Source organism: Erpetoichthys calabaricus, chromosome 12 (genome assembly GCF_900747795.2).
Source record: "Erpetoichthys calabaricus chromosome 12, fErpCal1.3, whole genome shotgun sequence".
NCBI lineage: Eukaryota > Metazoa > Chordata > Cladistia > Polypteriformes > Polypteridae > Erpetoichthys > Erpetoichthys calabaricus.
In genome coordinates, this window is record NC_041405.2 from 60,199,005 (window position 1) to 60,214,319 (window position 15,315).

Consider the following 15,315-nt stretch of genomic DNA (forward strand, 5'->3'; position numbering starts at 1 on the left):
CAAAAAAAAAAAAAAAAAAAAGCCGCGTTAGCATGCCACATTGACACTCTTATTACTACTGCCGCAGTGGCGTAATGGTATCAGCGCCTGACTAGGAATCAGAGGGTGGCGAGTTCGATTCCGCACGGCTCCACTTCGAGAAATTAACTGCTCTTATTCTTACAATTTTAGAGTAACAATATAAATTTGATTTCAGTCTGTAACAGGCGGTGTAACTTATGATACTGGTAAAGGTTAGCTTTTTTTTTTTTTTTTTTTTTAATTCACTTTTCATTCTCGCAGTCACATTCAGAATCAATCCATACAACCCCATCTGACACAGCTGGTTTCACATAAATAAAAGTGCACTTTTATTCAAGACTATAACCGAAGAATAAAGAAAGCAAGTTACAGTTGGTGGTTGATACGACAGCTTGCGTGGTGCAATGTTAAGAACTGCTGATTTCCGATCCGTGCTATATAAAATCATCACATTCAAATATTGACAGTTCCCACACACCCAAGGTCCGCCATTCCTACATTTACGACATGTGTACTTGTTGCAGTGTACACACCTCTCTGTGCTATGGTTCCTATTACAGCGAATGAGCACCTGACACTGTACTTTCTTCCCTGGGGGAAGCTGAGGTCTTAGAACGGAAGTTTGTTGACGCTGTGTCATCTTTTCTTTTTCCATCGCCTTTTCCTGTAAGAAGCGACGACGAAGTTCCTCTGCAAGGTGAGCCATGAACACTCTTCTTTCCTCAGCGGACCCCGTGCATGCCTTATACAGTACGTGTGCGTTCATCGCTGCTAGGTCAAGGATGTTGTACAACACAGCAACCGGCCACCTGCGTGTTCCTGTGCGCACTGAACAAGCACGCGCCTTCTGGTCCATGATGTCAACGCCACGCTGGGGAAAAAAGAAAGACAAATATATGCGACATTTTGAAGAAATCATTTTATCACCAGAAGAGCACCAGAATACTTCGTCACACTAATATTTTTTTCATTAGCATACCTTCATGTGGTTGTAGTCTGTGACCGTGTTTGGTTTTTTTTTTTTTTATCTTGCCCAATCTCCACATCATGGTGCATTGTGCTGAGAATGCAGACAGACTTCATCTTTTTGGGCACATACACTGTCAGCATGGCACTGGGAGATCTAAACACCAGCGTGGAGAATTGTTTGTGTACTGAACTGACTTTAGCTGCAGGTGGAAGTTCCCGTCGCACTTTATTCATGGTGCCAAGCAGAGTTGTATTGCGGTGCAGCAGTCTATTAGCCAGCGAAAGTGACGTGAAGAAGTTGTCTGTTGTTACGGTTCTGCCTTTGTCCAGAAATGGCTCCATAAGCTTTATGACCACAGACTCGGAAAGTCTTTCTCCCGTGGGACGACTGGGATCTTTTCCTAAATAAGGAGTGGCATTGCACATGTACTTTGTCTCCAAATCTGCCACAATCCAAAAAGGCAGAACCGTAACAACAGACAACTTCTTCACGTCACTTTCGCTGGCTAATAGACTGCTGCACCGCAATACAACTCTGCTTGGCACCATGAATAAAGTGCGACAGGAACTTCCACCTGCAGCTAAAGTCAGTTCAGTACACGAACAGTTCTCCACGCTGGTGTTTAGATCTCCCAGTGCCATGCTGACAGTGTATGTGCCCAAAAAGATGAAGTCTGTCTGCATTCTCAGCACAATGCACCATGATGTGGAGATTGGGCAAGATAAAAAAAAAAAAACAAACACGGTCACAGACTACAACCACATGAAGGTATGCTAATGAAAAAAATATTAGTGTGACGAAGTATTCTGGTGCTCTTCTGGTGATAAAATGATTTCTTCAAAATGTCACATATATTTGTCTTTCTTTTTTCCCCAGCGTGGCGTTGACATCATGGACCAGAAGGCACGTGCTTGTTCAGTGCGCACAGGAACATGCAGGTGGCCGGTTGCTGTGTTGTACAACATCCTTGACCTAGCAGCGATGAACGCACACGTACTGTATAAGGCATGCACGGGGTCCGCTGAGGAAAGAAGAGTGTTCATGGCTCACCTTGCAGAGGAACTTCGTCGTCGCTTCTTACAGGAAAAGGCGATGGAAAAAGAAAAGATGACACAGCGTCAACAAACTTCCGTTCTAAGACCTCAGCTTCCCCCAGGGAAGAAAGTACAGTGTCAGGTGCTCATTCGCTGTAATAGGAACCATAGCACAGAGAGGTGTGTACACTGCAACAAGTACACATGTTGTAAATGTAGGAATGGCGGACCTTGGGTGTGTGGGAACTGTTAATATTTGAATGTGATGATTTTATATAGCACGGATCGGAAATCAGCAGTTCTTAACATTGCACCACGCAAGCTGTCGTATCAACCACCAACTGTAACTTGCTTTCATTATTCTTCGGTTATAGTCTTGAATAAAAGTGCACTTTTATTTATGTGAAACCAGCTGTGTCAGATGGGGTTGTATGGATTGATTCTGAATGTGACTGCGAGAATGAAAAGTGAATTAAAAAAAAAAAAAAAAAAAAGCTAACCTTTACCAGTATCATAAGTTACACCGCCTGTTACAGACTGAAATCAAATTTATATTGTTACTCTAAAATTGTAAGAATAAGAGCAGTTAATTTCTCGAAGTGGAGCCATGCGGAGTCGAACTCGCCACCCTCTGATTCCCAGTCAGGCGTTGCTACCATTACGCCACTGGGGCAGTTGTAATAAGAGTGTCAATGTGGCATGCTAACGCGGTTTTTTTTTTTTTTTTTTTTTTTTTTGAATGAAGGCGCACGTGTTCTTTTATTTGTACCTTTTGTGAAAGTGTTTCTTTGATATATGGACTTCAGGCTTCATACGTTATATAGTTTATGCCCACATTTTGTCATTTACTATTAGAATATGAAAAACGTTTCTGTTTTAAAAATGTGTTTGCACAGCCAACTATAGAAATGGAACACACATGAAATGCGTGTATTCCAAATAACGCTAGAATTATTTCCACTGTAAAACTCCACTTCAATCCCAGGTAATCAAATCAAGGCAAGGCTTGAGCTAGGAGAGAAGTTCATTCTAAGTCGGTGGGGGGATGGAATAGCTGGCTGCTAGTAGCTTTATCAGCACATTTAGATGACAAAGGACTCTGGCGGAGAGGTGCAAACGGATTTAAGACGCGATTTAAGGTGGGACGGATTTACGAGTTTTTTCGTAGGCTCTGGTAATTCTAGTGTTAAACTAATGCCTCTGTATTTAAAGGAACAATTAAACACTACCCTCTTCTTTCCGTTGTGCTGGACCAAGTGATTTGGAACGAACTAGGACTCACCATTGGGTGGGTTACCCTCTGGCAGGAGGTTAAGGACATAACCATCTTGCTCCATCGTCTTAATCTCTTCTGTATAAACTGTTGGCTTAACTGGCTCCCTCAGCAGGTGCTTCTCCTAAAGCCACTCAAAACAGCTTGTTTATGGGTCTGTAGGTAAGGTATATCCTTCTTATGCAACAAAGGTGTAGCATGGCGATTGATTCCTTCTACCATAACTCTTACAGTCTTGTGCAGAAGGGTGAGGGCCTCTTTGTCCTGTCTAGACTTTATAACTTGCTTCTCTTTTTAGTAAGGGGTTGTATCAGTCTTTGAACATCGTTGATCAGATCAGCCATATCAGGTGCAAGGGAGACATGGAGACACTGTTGTGGTTCAAGCTGTCCTTGCAGCAAACGTGCAGGACCTTTGCAAAGTCCACCCCAACCGGGTCTTCACGGCTGCTGGCCCTCCTGGTGAAACAAAGTGTACAGTTTGAATGGGAGTAATCAGATACGGGTGATCAGTTCCCATTAATAGTAAGGGACAGGCTTTGTGGATAGGCTGCATAGGTGGATGCTTTAAATGCTAATACCTTTGCTGAAGACTGTCAAAAGGGTTGGTGTATTCTGCTAGGCTAAGCTGCTCAGCAGCGAAGGATCTCAAAATAGGGTAGCTCCTTTGAGGCTGTGAAATTGGAGATATTTTAAATGACACCAAAACTCCATGAAAAGTTTTTTTGATCTTGACAAATGTTAGATCCTCCTGTTGCCCTTCAAGTCTCAATGTGCTTGAGCTTCTGTCAACAGAATAGTTCTCTCAGACCTGTCATTTAGAATAGAGTAGGTATCTAAAGTCTGATCATTATGATGCAAAAGAACTCTGTCTAGGTATAGATTTCATTGGAGGCACTAATTGACGGATTTGATGTAGGGTCTTCTTTGGATGTACAGTCATTCGATACATGGAGAAATTGAAGATGCTTTCTATTGCATAAGTGGCAGGGCATTTTTAAGGTACATTGAGCTAGTTGGTGGTTTCTACCTCATCTTCAGCATCTTTTATTAGGTTCTAATCCAACTAATCATTTGCACCTTATTAAACTTCATGAAGGTGGGACATTGACTCAGGTAATGTTCTGTATTATTGTAATATGGACAAAATACCTTGCTCTCACTGGTCATTTGGACTGGGTAAGTTGATTCCGATGTGGCACCTTGGTTTATTAAGGCAAAAGGTTGGTCAGAGCTATGAAGGATAGTGGTCTGCTTAGGTTTGATGACCAGGTCTTTTCGCTTATCAGCCATATATATTACTCTATCTCTTTGACTCTTACTTCTGGTCTGCCCTTCGTAATCTTGACACCAAGTCTCAAACTGAAGCCACTTGGCTAAGTCTCAAAGTGTGTATACTTTACCTGGTTTGTGGCACACTTGTCTTCTGAATAATGCATGCTCTTCTTGTGGGTGTTTAGTAAGGAGCCGGACTACATGAGAACCACACCTTATTCAGCATCACCCTCTGGGCCCAATGTCTGTAAATGACCCACTATAAAGCTTGAACCTGCAAGGCAAACCTTTCAAAGCCAGCTACATCTCCTGGCTGTACATCAGGCACATCCATTACTGCTGCTGTTTTATTTAAGGCTAACTGGTGAGGTTGGCCATACTTTTCTGTTAGAGCTGCCATGGTATCTGAATATGGTGTGTCAGAGTTTAAAAAGAAATCAGCTATTAAGTGAGCGTCTTCAAGTTTAAGATGTAAAAGTACCTGATATTTGAACAGCTCTGTTGCATCTTCTAGCAGTAAGTTTCCTAGTGCCAACTTAAGATGAGCAAAGTCTCCTATAGTGACCTGCTGCCCTGTCACAGAAGGTGATGTCAGACAGGTCTGATAAGTAGAATCTGATGCTAGATTGGCATGAATTAGCCTTTGAGGCCTTGACATCTCCAACTCCTGATGGCATCCAACTGTGGAGTGTGCACTTTGAATAGGATATCTTGTGGTCTCTGTCAAATGGTTTTGAAAGGGGCATGATATGAGAGCTGTAATCGCTGACAGGCTCCTAACAGAATTGTTGGACTGGTGGGGGCTCGAAACTAAAGGTAGATTCTTGACCTGTTAAGGTGGCTTGCTTGTTAGCCACAGGGTTGACCTTAATATCTCTGGCTATGGCATTGTCCGTAAAATGTGGGGTAGGATACTCACTCGACTCAGGACCTCCACTTGGGATGCCAACTCAGGCTGCTCCTTTCGTGAGAGTATGTCGATTTTTAAACACACAGATGTATCAGGGGGGCTTGCTTTGCACTGTCACAAAGACCAGCAGACATGTAATCGTCATTATTCTTTATTAAAAGATCGTGCTGCATTCAAATAACAAGTTCAACAGTGCAGTAATTAGCGTCTGGCCATTTTATCCTTACAGATAGATAGATAGATAGATAGATAGATAGATAGATAGATAGATAGATAGATAGATAGATAGATAGATAGATAGATAGATAGATAGATAGATACTTCATTAATCCCAAGGGGAAATTCACATACTCCAGCAGCAGTATATTGATAAAAAACAATATTAAATTAAAGAGTGATAAAAATGCAGGTTTAACAGACAATAACTTTGTATAATGTTAACGTTTACCCCCCCCCCCCCCGAGTGGAACTGAAGAGTCGCATATTGTGGGGGAGGAATGATCTCAGTCTGTCAGTGGAGCAGGACAGTGACAGCAGTCTGTCGCTGAAGCTGCTCCTCTGTCTGGAGTTGATTAGTGGATTCACTGGATTCTCCATAATTGACAGGAGCCTGATCTGATAGAACATCTAGACAGATTCGTCTGATAGAACATCTGCAGCATCTTATTGCAGATGTTGAAAGACACCAGCCTTCAAAAGGAAGTATAGTCGGCTCTGTCCTGTCTTGCACAGAGCATTAGTATTGGCAGTCCAGTCCAATTTATCATCCAGCTGCACTCTCAGGTATTTATAGGTCTGCACCCTCTGCACATAGTCACCTCTGATGATCACGGGGTCCATGAGGGGCCTGGTCCTCCTAAAATCCACCACCAGCTCCCAGGTTTTGCTGGTGTTCAGTTGTAGGTGGTTTGAGTCGCACCATTTAACAAAGTCCTTGATTAGGTTCCTATACTCCTCCTCCTGCCCACTCCTGATGCAGCCCACAATAGCAGTGTCGTCAGTGAACTTTTGCACGTGGCAGGACTCTGAGTTGTATTGGAAGTCCGATGTATATAGGCTGAACAGGACCAGAGAAAGTACAGTCCCCTGCGGCACTCCTGTGTTGCTGACTACAATGTCAGACCTGTAGTTCCCGAGACGCACATACTGAGGTCTGTCTGTACGATAGTCCACGATCCATGCCACCAGGTAAGAATCTACTCCCATCTCTGTCAGCTTGTCCCTAAGGAGCAGAGGTTGGATGTACATATAAACCTGCAACAGTTGTAAGTTCGTCACAAACAAACATAACATTTATATTTCTTCTTTCAATATAACATTGAATTGCAAAAACTGAACGTAACTCTGCCATAATGGAAACGTAAGTAACTTTCCTTTAACATGCTGCACCATGCTGCCTACCGCACACCAGCTATTTTGTTTAAACAATCATATACCTGCTGCATCTGCTTCCACTCTATGCAAATTTAAATGGCTCTGCCTTTCTTACAATTCATAAAGTGGCTTGCACTTCTCCTTTCTTAATCATTGCTCCGGTCCCTTTAGTCTCTTAAAGACTATAACATTGAGTATAGAATAGGACAGGAAAAGCTGTTAGACAGAGGTAAGTGCACAGGGGTGTGCCAAGATCAAATTTCTCTTATAAATGAAAAATAATATTATTTATTAAAGTGATATATTTTTTATAACAAAGTTTTTATTTTAATTCTGTAACTTATGATCTTAATTACAGTATAATGGATTAATGTCTTCATAAACTGCATGATTCTGTGTCAGAGATACTAATCTCTAGATGTAATGCTAGCATAGTTAAAGAAAGAAAAAGTTTTATTTTTCAACTGCTTACACATCCCTTTTAATTTTCAAAAATCAACAGGTGTCCTGGAACTCAAGGAAGACACAATAGAAAGCCTTCTAGCTGCAGCCTGCCTTCTTCAACTTTCTCAAGTCATTCAAGTTTGCTGTAACTTTTTAAAGAAACAACTACATCCCTCCAACTGTTTAGGAATTCGATCATTTGCTGATGCACAAGGATGTATGGACCTTTTAAATGTGGCTCATACTTACACAATGGTAAGAAGAATATCTTTTTAACATATCTTACAGTGTTCCTTAATATGAAACCTTTTTTTTCCCATTCAAAACAAAAACATTCTATATATAAAAAGATTTTTCTTCTGTACATAGCCAAATAAATTATTTATTTAAAATATGTGTGCTGATATTATCACAAACTATCTTGTACTATCAAGCATTTGATAATTTTTAAATTAAATTAAGCATATTGGAGCTTATTGGATTTATACATTGTTTGATTTCGAACATGCTTACCTTATGGTATGAATGTTTTGTAAAAAAATTCTTTGCAGCAGTGTGAAACAGCAAGTGGGCTAGGTACCTGACTGTTTTAAAAAGAACCCACGGGACTCAAGCCTGATAAGGACATTTTAGAACTGATCTTTTTAATGGACGTATTATTTATTGCTGATTTTGCCATTTTAAAGTTGATATTTTTTTAATTTCCTGTTATTACAAAGGGGCACAGATTGGTTTTATGAATGGGTTTGTTTTAGTGCTTTTATTATTCATTTGGTTTTAGTGCAGTGTAGGGCCATGCTGCAGACCTGTGCCACTAGTTTCATGGGGTTAGGTGAGGCATGGAGTTTTCCCGTGCAACTAGTGGCTTTAAGGGGGGAGGTGTGTGGTAAAGTGAGGCCTACAGCTGGTTGGCAAGATTTAAATAAATAAATAAATAAATAACAGCAGCATTTGCGTCTTCGGGTGGGGCATGGCAACATGTTCTGAACAGCTTCTGCATAAGATGCAGTAGCGGATGGCCCTGCATTTTGTGCACACGTGCAGGATTGCCTGTGTCTCTCATTAGCATTGGAGCTATGATTGTCACAGCTGTGCCTCACTGCACTTTAAAAGGGAAGCATGAGTGTTATGAGAGGAGAAAAAAAGATGGGAAAACAGAACAAACAACAGATGTTAAAGAAAGAAAAGAGAGAGAATGGCAGGAATGATTGAAAGCTGGTGCAAGATGAGAGGAAGCAGGTGGATAGGAATGGAGCCTCAGGAAGAAGTGTATGGCGAACACTTAGATATCGCTCCTGTTGAGCGACCTGGGAACAGGAGCAACCATTATGCTCAAAGTGTTCTCTCGCCGAGAGGAGCCAGACATTGGCAGTGGTGTGAGCAGAGCAGGGCTTGGTAGTTCCCTGTGGAATTCTGTGGGTTAGGCATCAGGGACACGGGCTGGAATAAATAAATGTCTGTGCCTGCTGGTGGAATTCTCCTTGGACTGCAAGGTCAGAAAGAGGCAAGTCGAGGAGACATAAGTTTTAAAAACATTAAAACGTTAGAAAAATCTAGACGAGAACAGGCCATTCAGCCCAACAAAGCTCACCAGTCCTATCCACTTATTTCTTCCAAAAGATCATCCAGTTGAGTTTTGAAAGTCACTAAAGTCTTACTGTCTACCACACTACTTGGTAGCTTATTCCAAGTGTCTATCGTTCTTTGTGTAAAGAAAAACTTCCTAATGTTTGTGCGAAATTTACCCTTAACACTGTGTCCCTGTGTTCTTGATGAACTCATTTTAAAATAACAGTCTCGATCCACTATACTAATTCTCTTCATAATTTTAAACACTTCAATCACGTCACCTCTTAATCTTCTTTTGCTTAAACTGTATAGGCTCGGCTCTTTTAATCTTTCCTTGTAATTCAACCCCTGTAGCCCTGGAATCAGCCTAGTTGCTCTTCATCTTTACAATTTCTAATGCTACTATGTCCTTTTTGTAGCCTGGAGACCAAAACTGCACACAGTACTCCAGATGAGGCCTCACTAGTGCATTATAAATCTTACGCATAACCTCCTTGGACTTGTACTCCACACATTGTGCTATATAACCAAACATTCTGTTTGCCTTCTTAATGGCTTCTGAACACTGTCGGGAAGTTGATAGCTTAGAGTCCACTATTGACTCCTAAATCCTTCTCATAAGATTTTCCTGCTCTCAATTTTCTGATCTCCCATTGTGTATTCAAAAAGGGGCACCAGAAATCAGAATTTGAAAGGATAGTTTCCTGCCTGTGTGATAATACTGAAAAGGTAAATCCTTTGAAAAAATGCTAACTTGGAATTAGTCTAAAATTCTTAAAATGCTCTAAATAATATTTCTTTAATAAAGCTCTAACAATAGCTTATTATAATGAATGACACAAAATACAGCAAAGATGTATTTATTATATTCTGGATGAGCTATTTTTTAACAATCCATTTGTACTAAAGGGTGCCTAAAGTGTGGTTTCCTTTTGATATCAAGCATTAAAGTTGTAGTTCTGTAATTTATTTTAAATATACTGAGGTATGTGTAAGATGTGACAAATTGTTATATTTGAAAGACCTAATAATAATTTAATAATAATAATTTAGTAATAAAGAAATCTGTTATAACTTAATTGCTACAAATATTATTTGGAATTACTTGTCAGTCTGACTAATGCTCTAAAAATTTTAAACTGTTGATATTTACATTGATCTTTTGCTTGTGGGTCTTTTGCAGAAATTTCTCACACAATTTAATATACGGTATTTTCCTTTATCCTGCAATCTTTAACATTCTAATTTGAGAGGGTTTATTATAATTAAATCATGAAAAATCTATTTTTTTAGTCAGGGCTACTTTGTCTGGAGAATGTTTTTAATTGGAAGCTGGTATATAGTATATTTATGTCTCATATTTAAATCAGCACTACTAAGCAAAGTCAGGAGCAAATGAAATTAAGAAAAATAGTGATCTGATTTTTTTTTTAATATGACAATTACATTTTGAATGTTAACATCACAAGTGATAATTTTTGTAACATATTATTAAAATAAATAAGACCTCTGACACAATTTAGAAAGTCTTTACAATATCATTCAGAAAATGATTTTCTTTCCTAAGAGTTTTTGTCTCCACAGTGAGTGACACAACAAAAATCAGGCTTAAAATAATAAGGATATGTACAAATGCTTAATAGACAACATGTTAATAACATTTTAATGTAAACAATTAATTCTGTTTTGAAGGTTGTCATTAGTAACAAATTTAACAGGCATCCTTTTGTAACATATTTTAATCTGAGGCCTGATTATGGTCTTTAACGTTGGCCACAAGTAGTTTCTTGAATCAGTTGCACAAAATAATAATAATAATAACTGCCTCTACCAAAGATTGAACTAAGTCCAACTTATGCAAGTCTTAAGTAAACTTAAGTAAAAGTCCTGACCTTCAATTTCACATCAAGTCTTAAGTTATAATGATTACATTCAAACAGTTGAAAGACCTGTGTAAAATTCTTTGCATAATTTTGCATATTTATAAATTAACCTCTTTGACTTTATCCCAGAGCTCCACTCTGACTCTAAATTCTATTTATATATGGTTATTCCCAAGTAAAACTCTCTGTGTTAGTATTCTTCTGCCATCTAGTTCATGAAATTTCATAAGCTGCAAAAAATATATATTTCTGTGTTTTGCCACTCTTAAATAACTCATCAATATTCATGAGTGGGTTGTAGCCTTTAACCAAAACACCATGACATTAAAAAAGAAGCTGTAAATTCAGTTTTAGAACAAACTGAAACTGATTTATTAGTTGAAACAAGACATAGTGATGACAATGTGAATTGGTCTTTGGACGTTCATAAGGATAGTGAAACTGATGTACGTATACAGTATGACATGGTACTACTGAACCACTATGATATGCCCTGTGAATTTGGTTGCCTGAAGGTTCACCGTGGTGCAACTAGGTGTGTGGCAAAAAGGTAACATGATTGCATTAAAGTAAAAGGACAAGAAAGACCTTGGTCCCCCAAGCACTGCTAACAATGTAGCAACTGTCAGTGGACATGTGGAAGTTCCTAAGCCTTGTACTTTTGTAGCCTACAATTTCACAAAGGATGTGTCCATTGTGCAGTTCAGACACTGACCTTCTACCTTCTCATGCTCAAGCAACAGATTATTATAAGAGAAGTCTGCAAAGAAACCCACTTCTACTACTTCTGTTTCAATTGCAACACTGGGATATGTGTTAGTGACTGACTCAAAACAATATCAGTGCAGCAGTGGACACTAAACATAAACTTCCTGCTGTATTTATATTTCCATTTTGGTATTTACTTATTGTTCGCAACTCAGGTAGCATACTAACATTTTTGCCCTTCTGAAAAAATATGTGAGATACAGAAGGACTCTGACATTAGCCATAACAGCAGCTTTGCACAGCACCAAGGAAAAAACACTTACTGTGTCATAAACCACTTATGATAGTCTCTGCTGCATCATTTTCTGTGGCTTGGTGGATCAGTAAAAATGAGGACTGTGTGTTGCACTTGGACCCCATGTGGAAAGTGGGTGACTTTTATCAGTAGAGAAGCACATGGATCAGGGTTAGAGAGAAGCAGCATAAAACGTGGTCAGTGGGATCATGGAGAGGACACGTGGTTTCAAGGAGACAGGCTGAAGAAGTACATTAGTTGGAACAATGACACAACAATTATTGTATTTAGGGCCAGTTCTCTAGCAAGCATAATGCTTTATGAATTTTGAAATGTCAAATAAAATTTAAAGATGTTGTTGTGTCTGTGATTTTGACCCACTGATCTTGCAGACAGCTATTCCATTCTTTGCAGTGTAGTCTGCAGTAAATTGAGAGCAGTTGAAAGTAATATTCCTCGGTGCTGATATCTCCATTGCTTTTGCCCTCCAACATACTAATCGTATCTCATTAATTAGGTTATTTCTTAAATTTGATATACCATATTAATCCCCAAAGGTATATTGTCTGCTCGCATGACCTTTGGAGGTCAGAGCACAGGGTCAGCCATTGTACAGCCTCCGTGATGCAGTTTTCAGGTTATAGGCCTTGCTGAAGGGCCCAACAGAGTAGGACTCCTGCTGGAAGTAATTATGTAGGTAAGAAGCATGAAAAAGAATATTAATAAAATGTAAGTTGAAGGAATGCAATTTGAAAAATAATAGCTGTGGCAGTATAAAAAGATTTTGTAAGTCAGCTCTCTTAAGTTCAAGTCAAGTTGCACTTCATCAGTAAATAAGTTTAAATAAAAAGTCAAGTCTTTTTTTTAATATTGTTAAGCAAGTCACAAGTCACTAATATTTTACGTCTTGATGATCAGCTTGTCAAACTGGCAGTTAAAGTATGCATACTGGTAACAGACATATGACCAACTTAAAATATGACCACATGGAAGGACCTAAATGGAGCTGTATGTTGGTGAATGACTGTATTTATTAATTAGTACATATTCAGAGGAAATGAGGAGTCCACAACATTAGGAGAGCCAGCAGGGCAAATCCATTTAATCAAAATGAAAAGAAGTTGGCAAGTCTACAAGGAAGTAGGCCAATCCAGCCAATTATTTTAGCTGGATATCACTAGATATCGTCCTGTTATATTCTAAGCAGTAGTCTGAAGTTCAGAAATTTGTTTACCTGTTTCCACCGTTCTGCTTCGTGCTTCCCCAAAAAACTTACTTAATATTTAATGTGATAACATTGTTATTTTCTTTTGAGAGTTCTAATTTTGGTTTTATGTGCTAACATTACTGTACAATGAATGATCTTGAAATTGTTTAACAATGTGTTTCTTGCTGTAGTTTTTGGAACTGGAAATACAGTACCTGTATACAGTATCTAAGAATGCTAAACTTAGAGAATGTACCTGTATTTGAACCAGTTTACTTTAAAGCAATCTTAATAAACCATCTACATGTGCTGTATGTGTTGAGCAAATTTCATATCAATAATGATACCAAAATCAAGGCATATATTTCCATTGTTGCAACTTCTCAAAAAGGAATTGTTTTCATCTCTAATATTTTAACATGAGGTTTATAGTTAATAGCTGGTTAATATTATATTATGTACAAAAGTTTCTGAAATTGTATCAGACTAAGTGTAATAGAAAGTAGCTTGTTTCCCATCTAGTCATAGTTGTATTCTGTTTTGTTGAGGGTGCATGAATCATGTGTAATGGGTCTTTCAGAACCCTTAGAATGCTCTCACTGCTAAAGCTACAGTCACTGAATGATATGAACATGCAAACTCTATGCAAACTCGGAAAAATAGCTACAACAAGAAAATAGTTCATGTTAGATTCTCTGTGATTCATGAGTGCCCTGTCAGTTGTCCTTATTTTTTCTTCTTAGAATTGATTCATTCATTGTCAAAACACATTTCAAAAGTGTTTTACTTGATTCTGAAAAAAATTAGCATTTTCCTGATTTAACCTTTAACTGCTTAACTCATGTAAGCACACTTCTAGATTATCTGAACATTGATTTCTGACTCTTTTCATAACATCAAAATACCAAAACACCACATTTCCAAATTTCAAATGTGTAGCAAGGTATCCTCAGGACAATTAATTTACTTTGTACATTTATTCTTTGGGTGTGTGATGATATTGCTAAATATGTCACTTCAGTTTATGTCCCAGAGCAAATCACTTTACCAGTTTGTGGTTTAACTTAAAAAAAAAAAAACTAAACAGCTATATTTTTTAATCTTTTTTCTTATTATTTTAAGTTGAATAGGCAAAAATGGCAATCAACAATTATACATTAAAAAAAAAATTATATTGCTGTAGGAAAATGCAACTTCCTCCTGGTCACCTACCCCTAAATCACGGTTTAAAAGAGGACCATATACAGTTAAAAGTTATTGATGCTTAAATAGAACAGTGAGACAGGCATGACAGACACAATGAACCCAAGAGAAGAAATTAGAAAAGGGTGGGATTAAGGACTGATTAATAATAATAATAATAAATTGTATTAAGATTAGCAGCACGAAAAGAGTCCCCTAGCCAGTCAGCTCCCAAACAAATGCAGAGCAGTTTGCCATTTTTTCTGTAAAGGAACCAGATTACCCCTTTACCCATTCCTACAAAGGTAAGATTAGATTAAAGAAAGAAGATGTAAAGATTTTTTATACAGAACAACTCAGGAGACATCAAGTGGGAGGTTAAGATTAGATTTGCAGTGATGGTACGCAGAAAGAATAGCCTATGCTGGATAAAAAGTCAGGGTAATAGAAGAAGAGGTTCAGGAGAAGAAATCTATGAAGCAAAAGGGAAACAGAAGGAATAAAGGCCAATTTAAATAGAAGCATCAGTCCTGAAAACAGAGACTGGAGGATAATCTCAAAACATATGGAGAAAGTGTTTGGGACATTTAAAGGACACAAGTTACAGACGTGATCAGTGGCCAAATGAATAGCATAAAGCTTACAAGTAGTGAGGTACAGGTGATGCATAAATTTAAATGAAATATGGTGTTAATTTGTGTTTTTAGAGGATGGAGAGTTATTGTCAAGAGTAGCTTTCAAAAAGATAGAGGTAGAATAAGGCAGACTGAAAATAAAGTTAGAAGTCTAGCAGATGCTTTCCACAGACTTGTTTATAGGTTTATAGTCTGGAGATAACAAACAAACATACAGGAAAATTATAAAGATAGTGGGAAGGGAGTGCAGCATATATTACCACCCTGCTTGCTTTAAGGACTGACCTGATTTGAAGACAGAGAAAGAAAAAGATTGAGTCATCATAAATGTCACCAAACGTATTGACACCTTACTGTGTAGCTTACTTTGTCTATAAATAGAGAGTGCTGTGTGTTCCAAAACATAACTAACAATAGCAGTAATAGTTCTTTTGGTGTATTTTGCCAATGGCCGGCTACACAAGGCGCAAGTTTTCTGGGATCACAATGATTTTTTTAGCTCATAATGATGATGACTGGATTATAAAGCAAATTAG

The 15,315-nt window shown here is 38.4% G+C and overlaps 1 protein-coding gene across 4 annotated transcripts in view; it reads left to right on the forward strand.

Annotated features, from left to right (window-relative positions):
- LOC114663090 (kelch-like protein 4) overlaps nt 1-15,315 on the forward strand; it is a 638,922-nt gene that overhangs the window by 393,582 nt on the left and 230,025 nt on the right. For all 4 annotated transcript variants that reach the window (XM_028816853.2, XM_051935330.1, XM_051935331.1 and 1 more), the window contains exon 4: nt 7,359-7,555. In XM_028816853.2, coding sequence (XP_028672686.2) covers nt 7,359-7,555 — 197 coding nt within the window. The remainder of the gene's footprint in view (nt 1-7,358; nt 7,556-15,315) is intronic.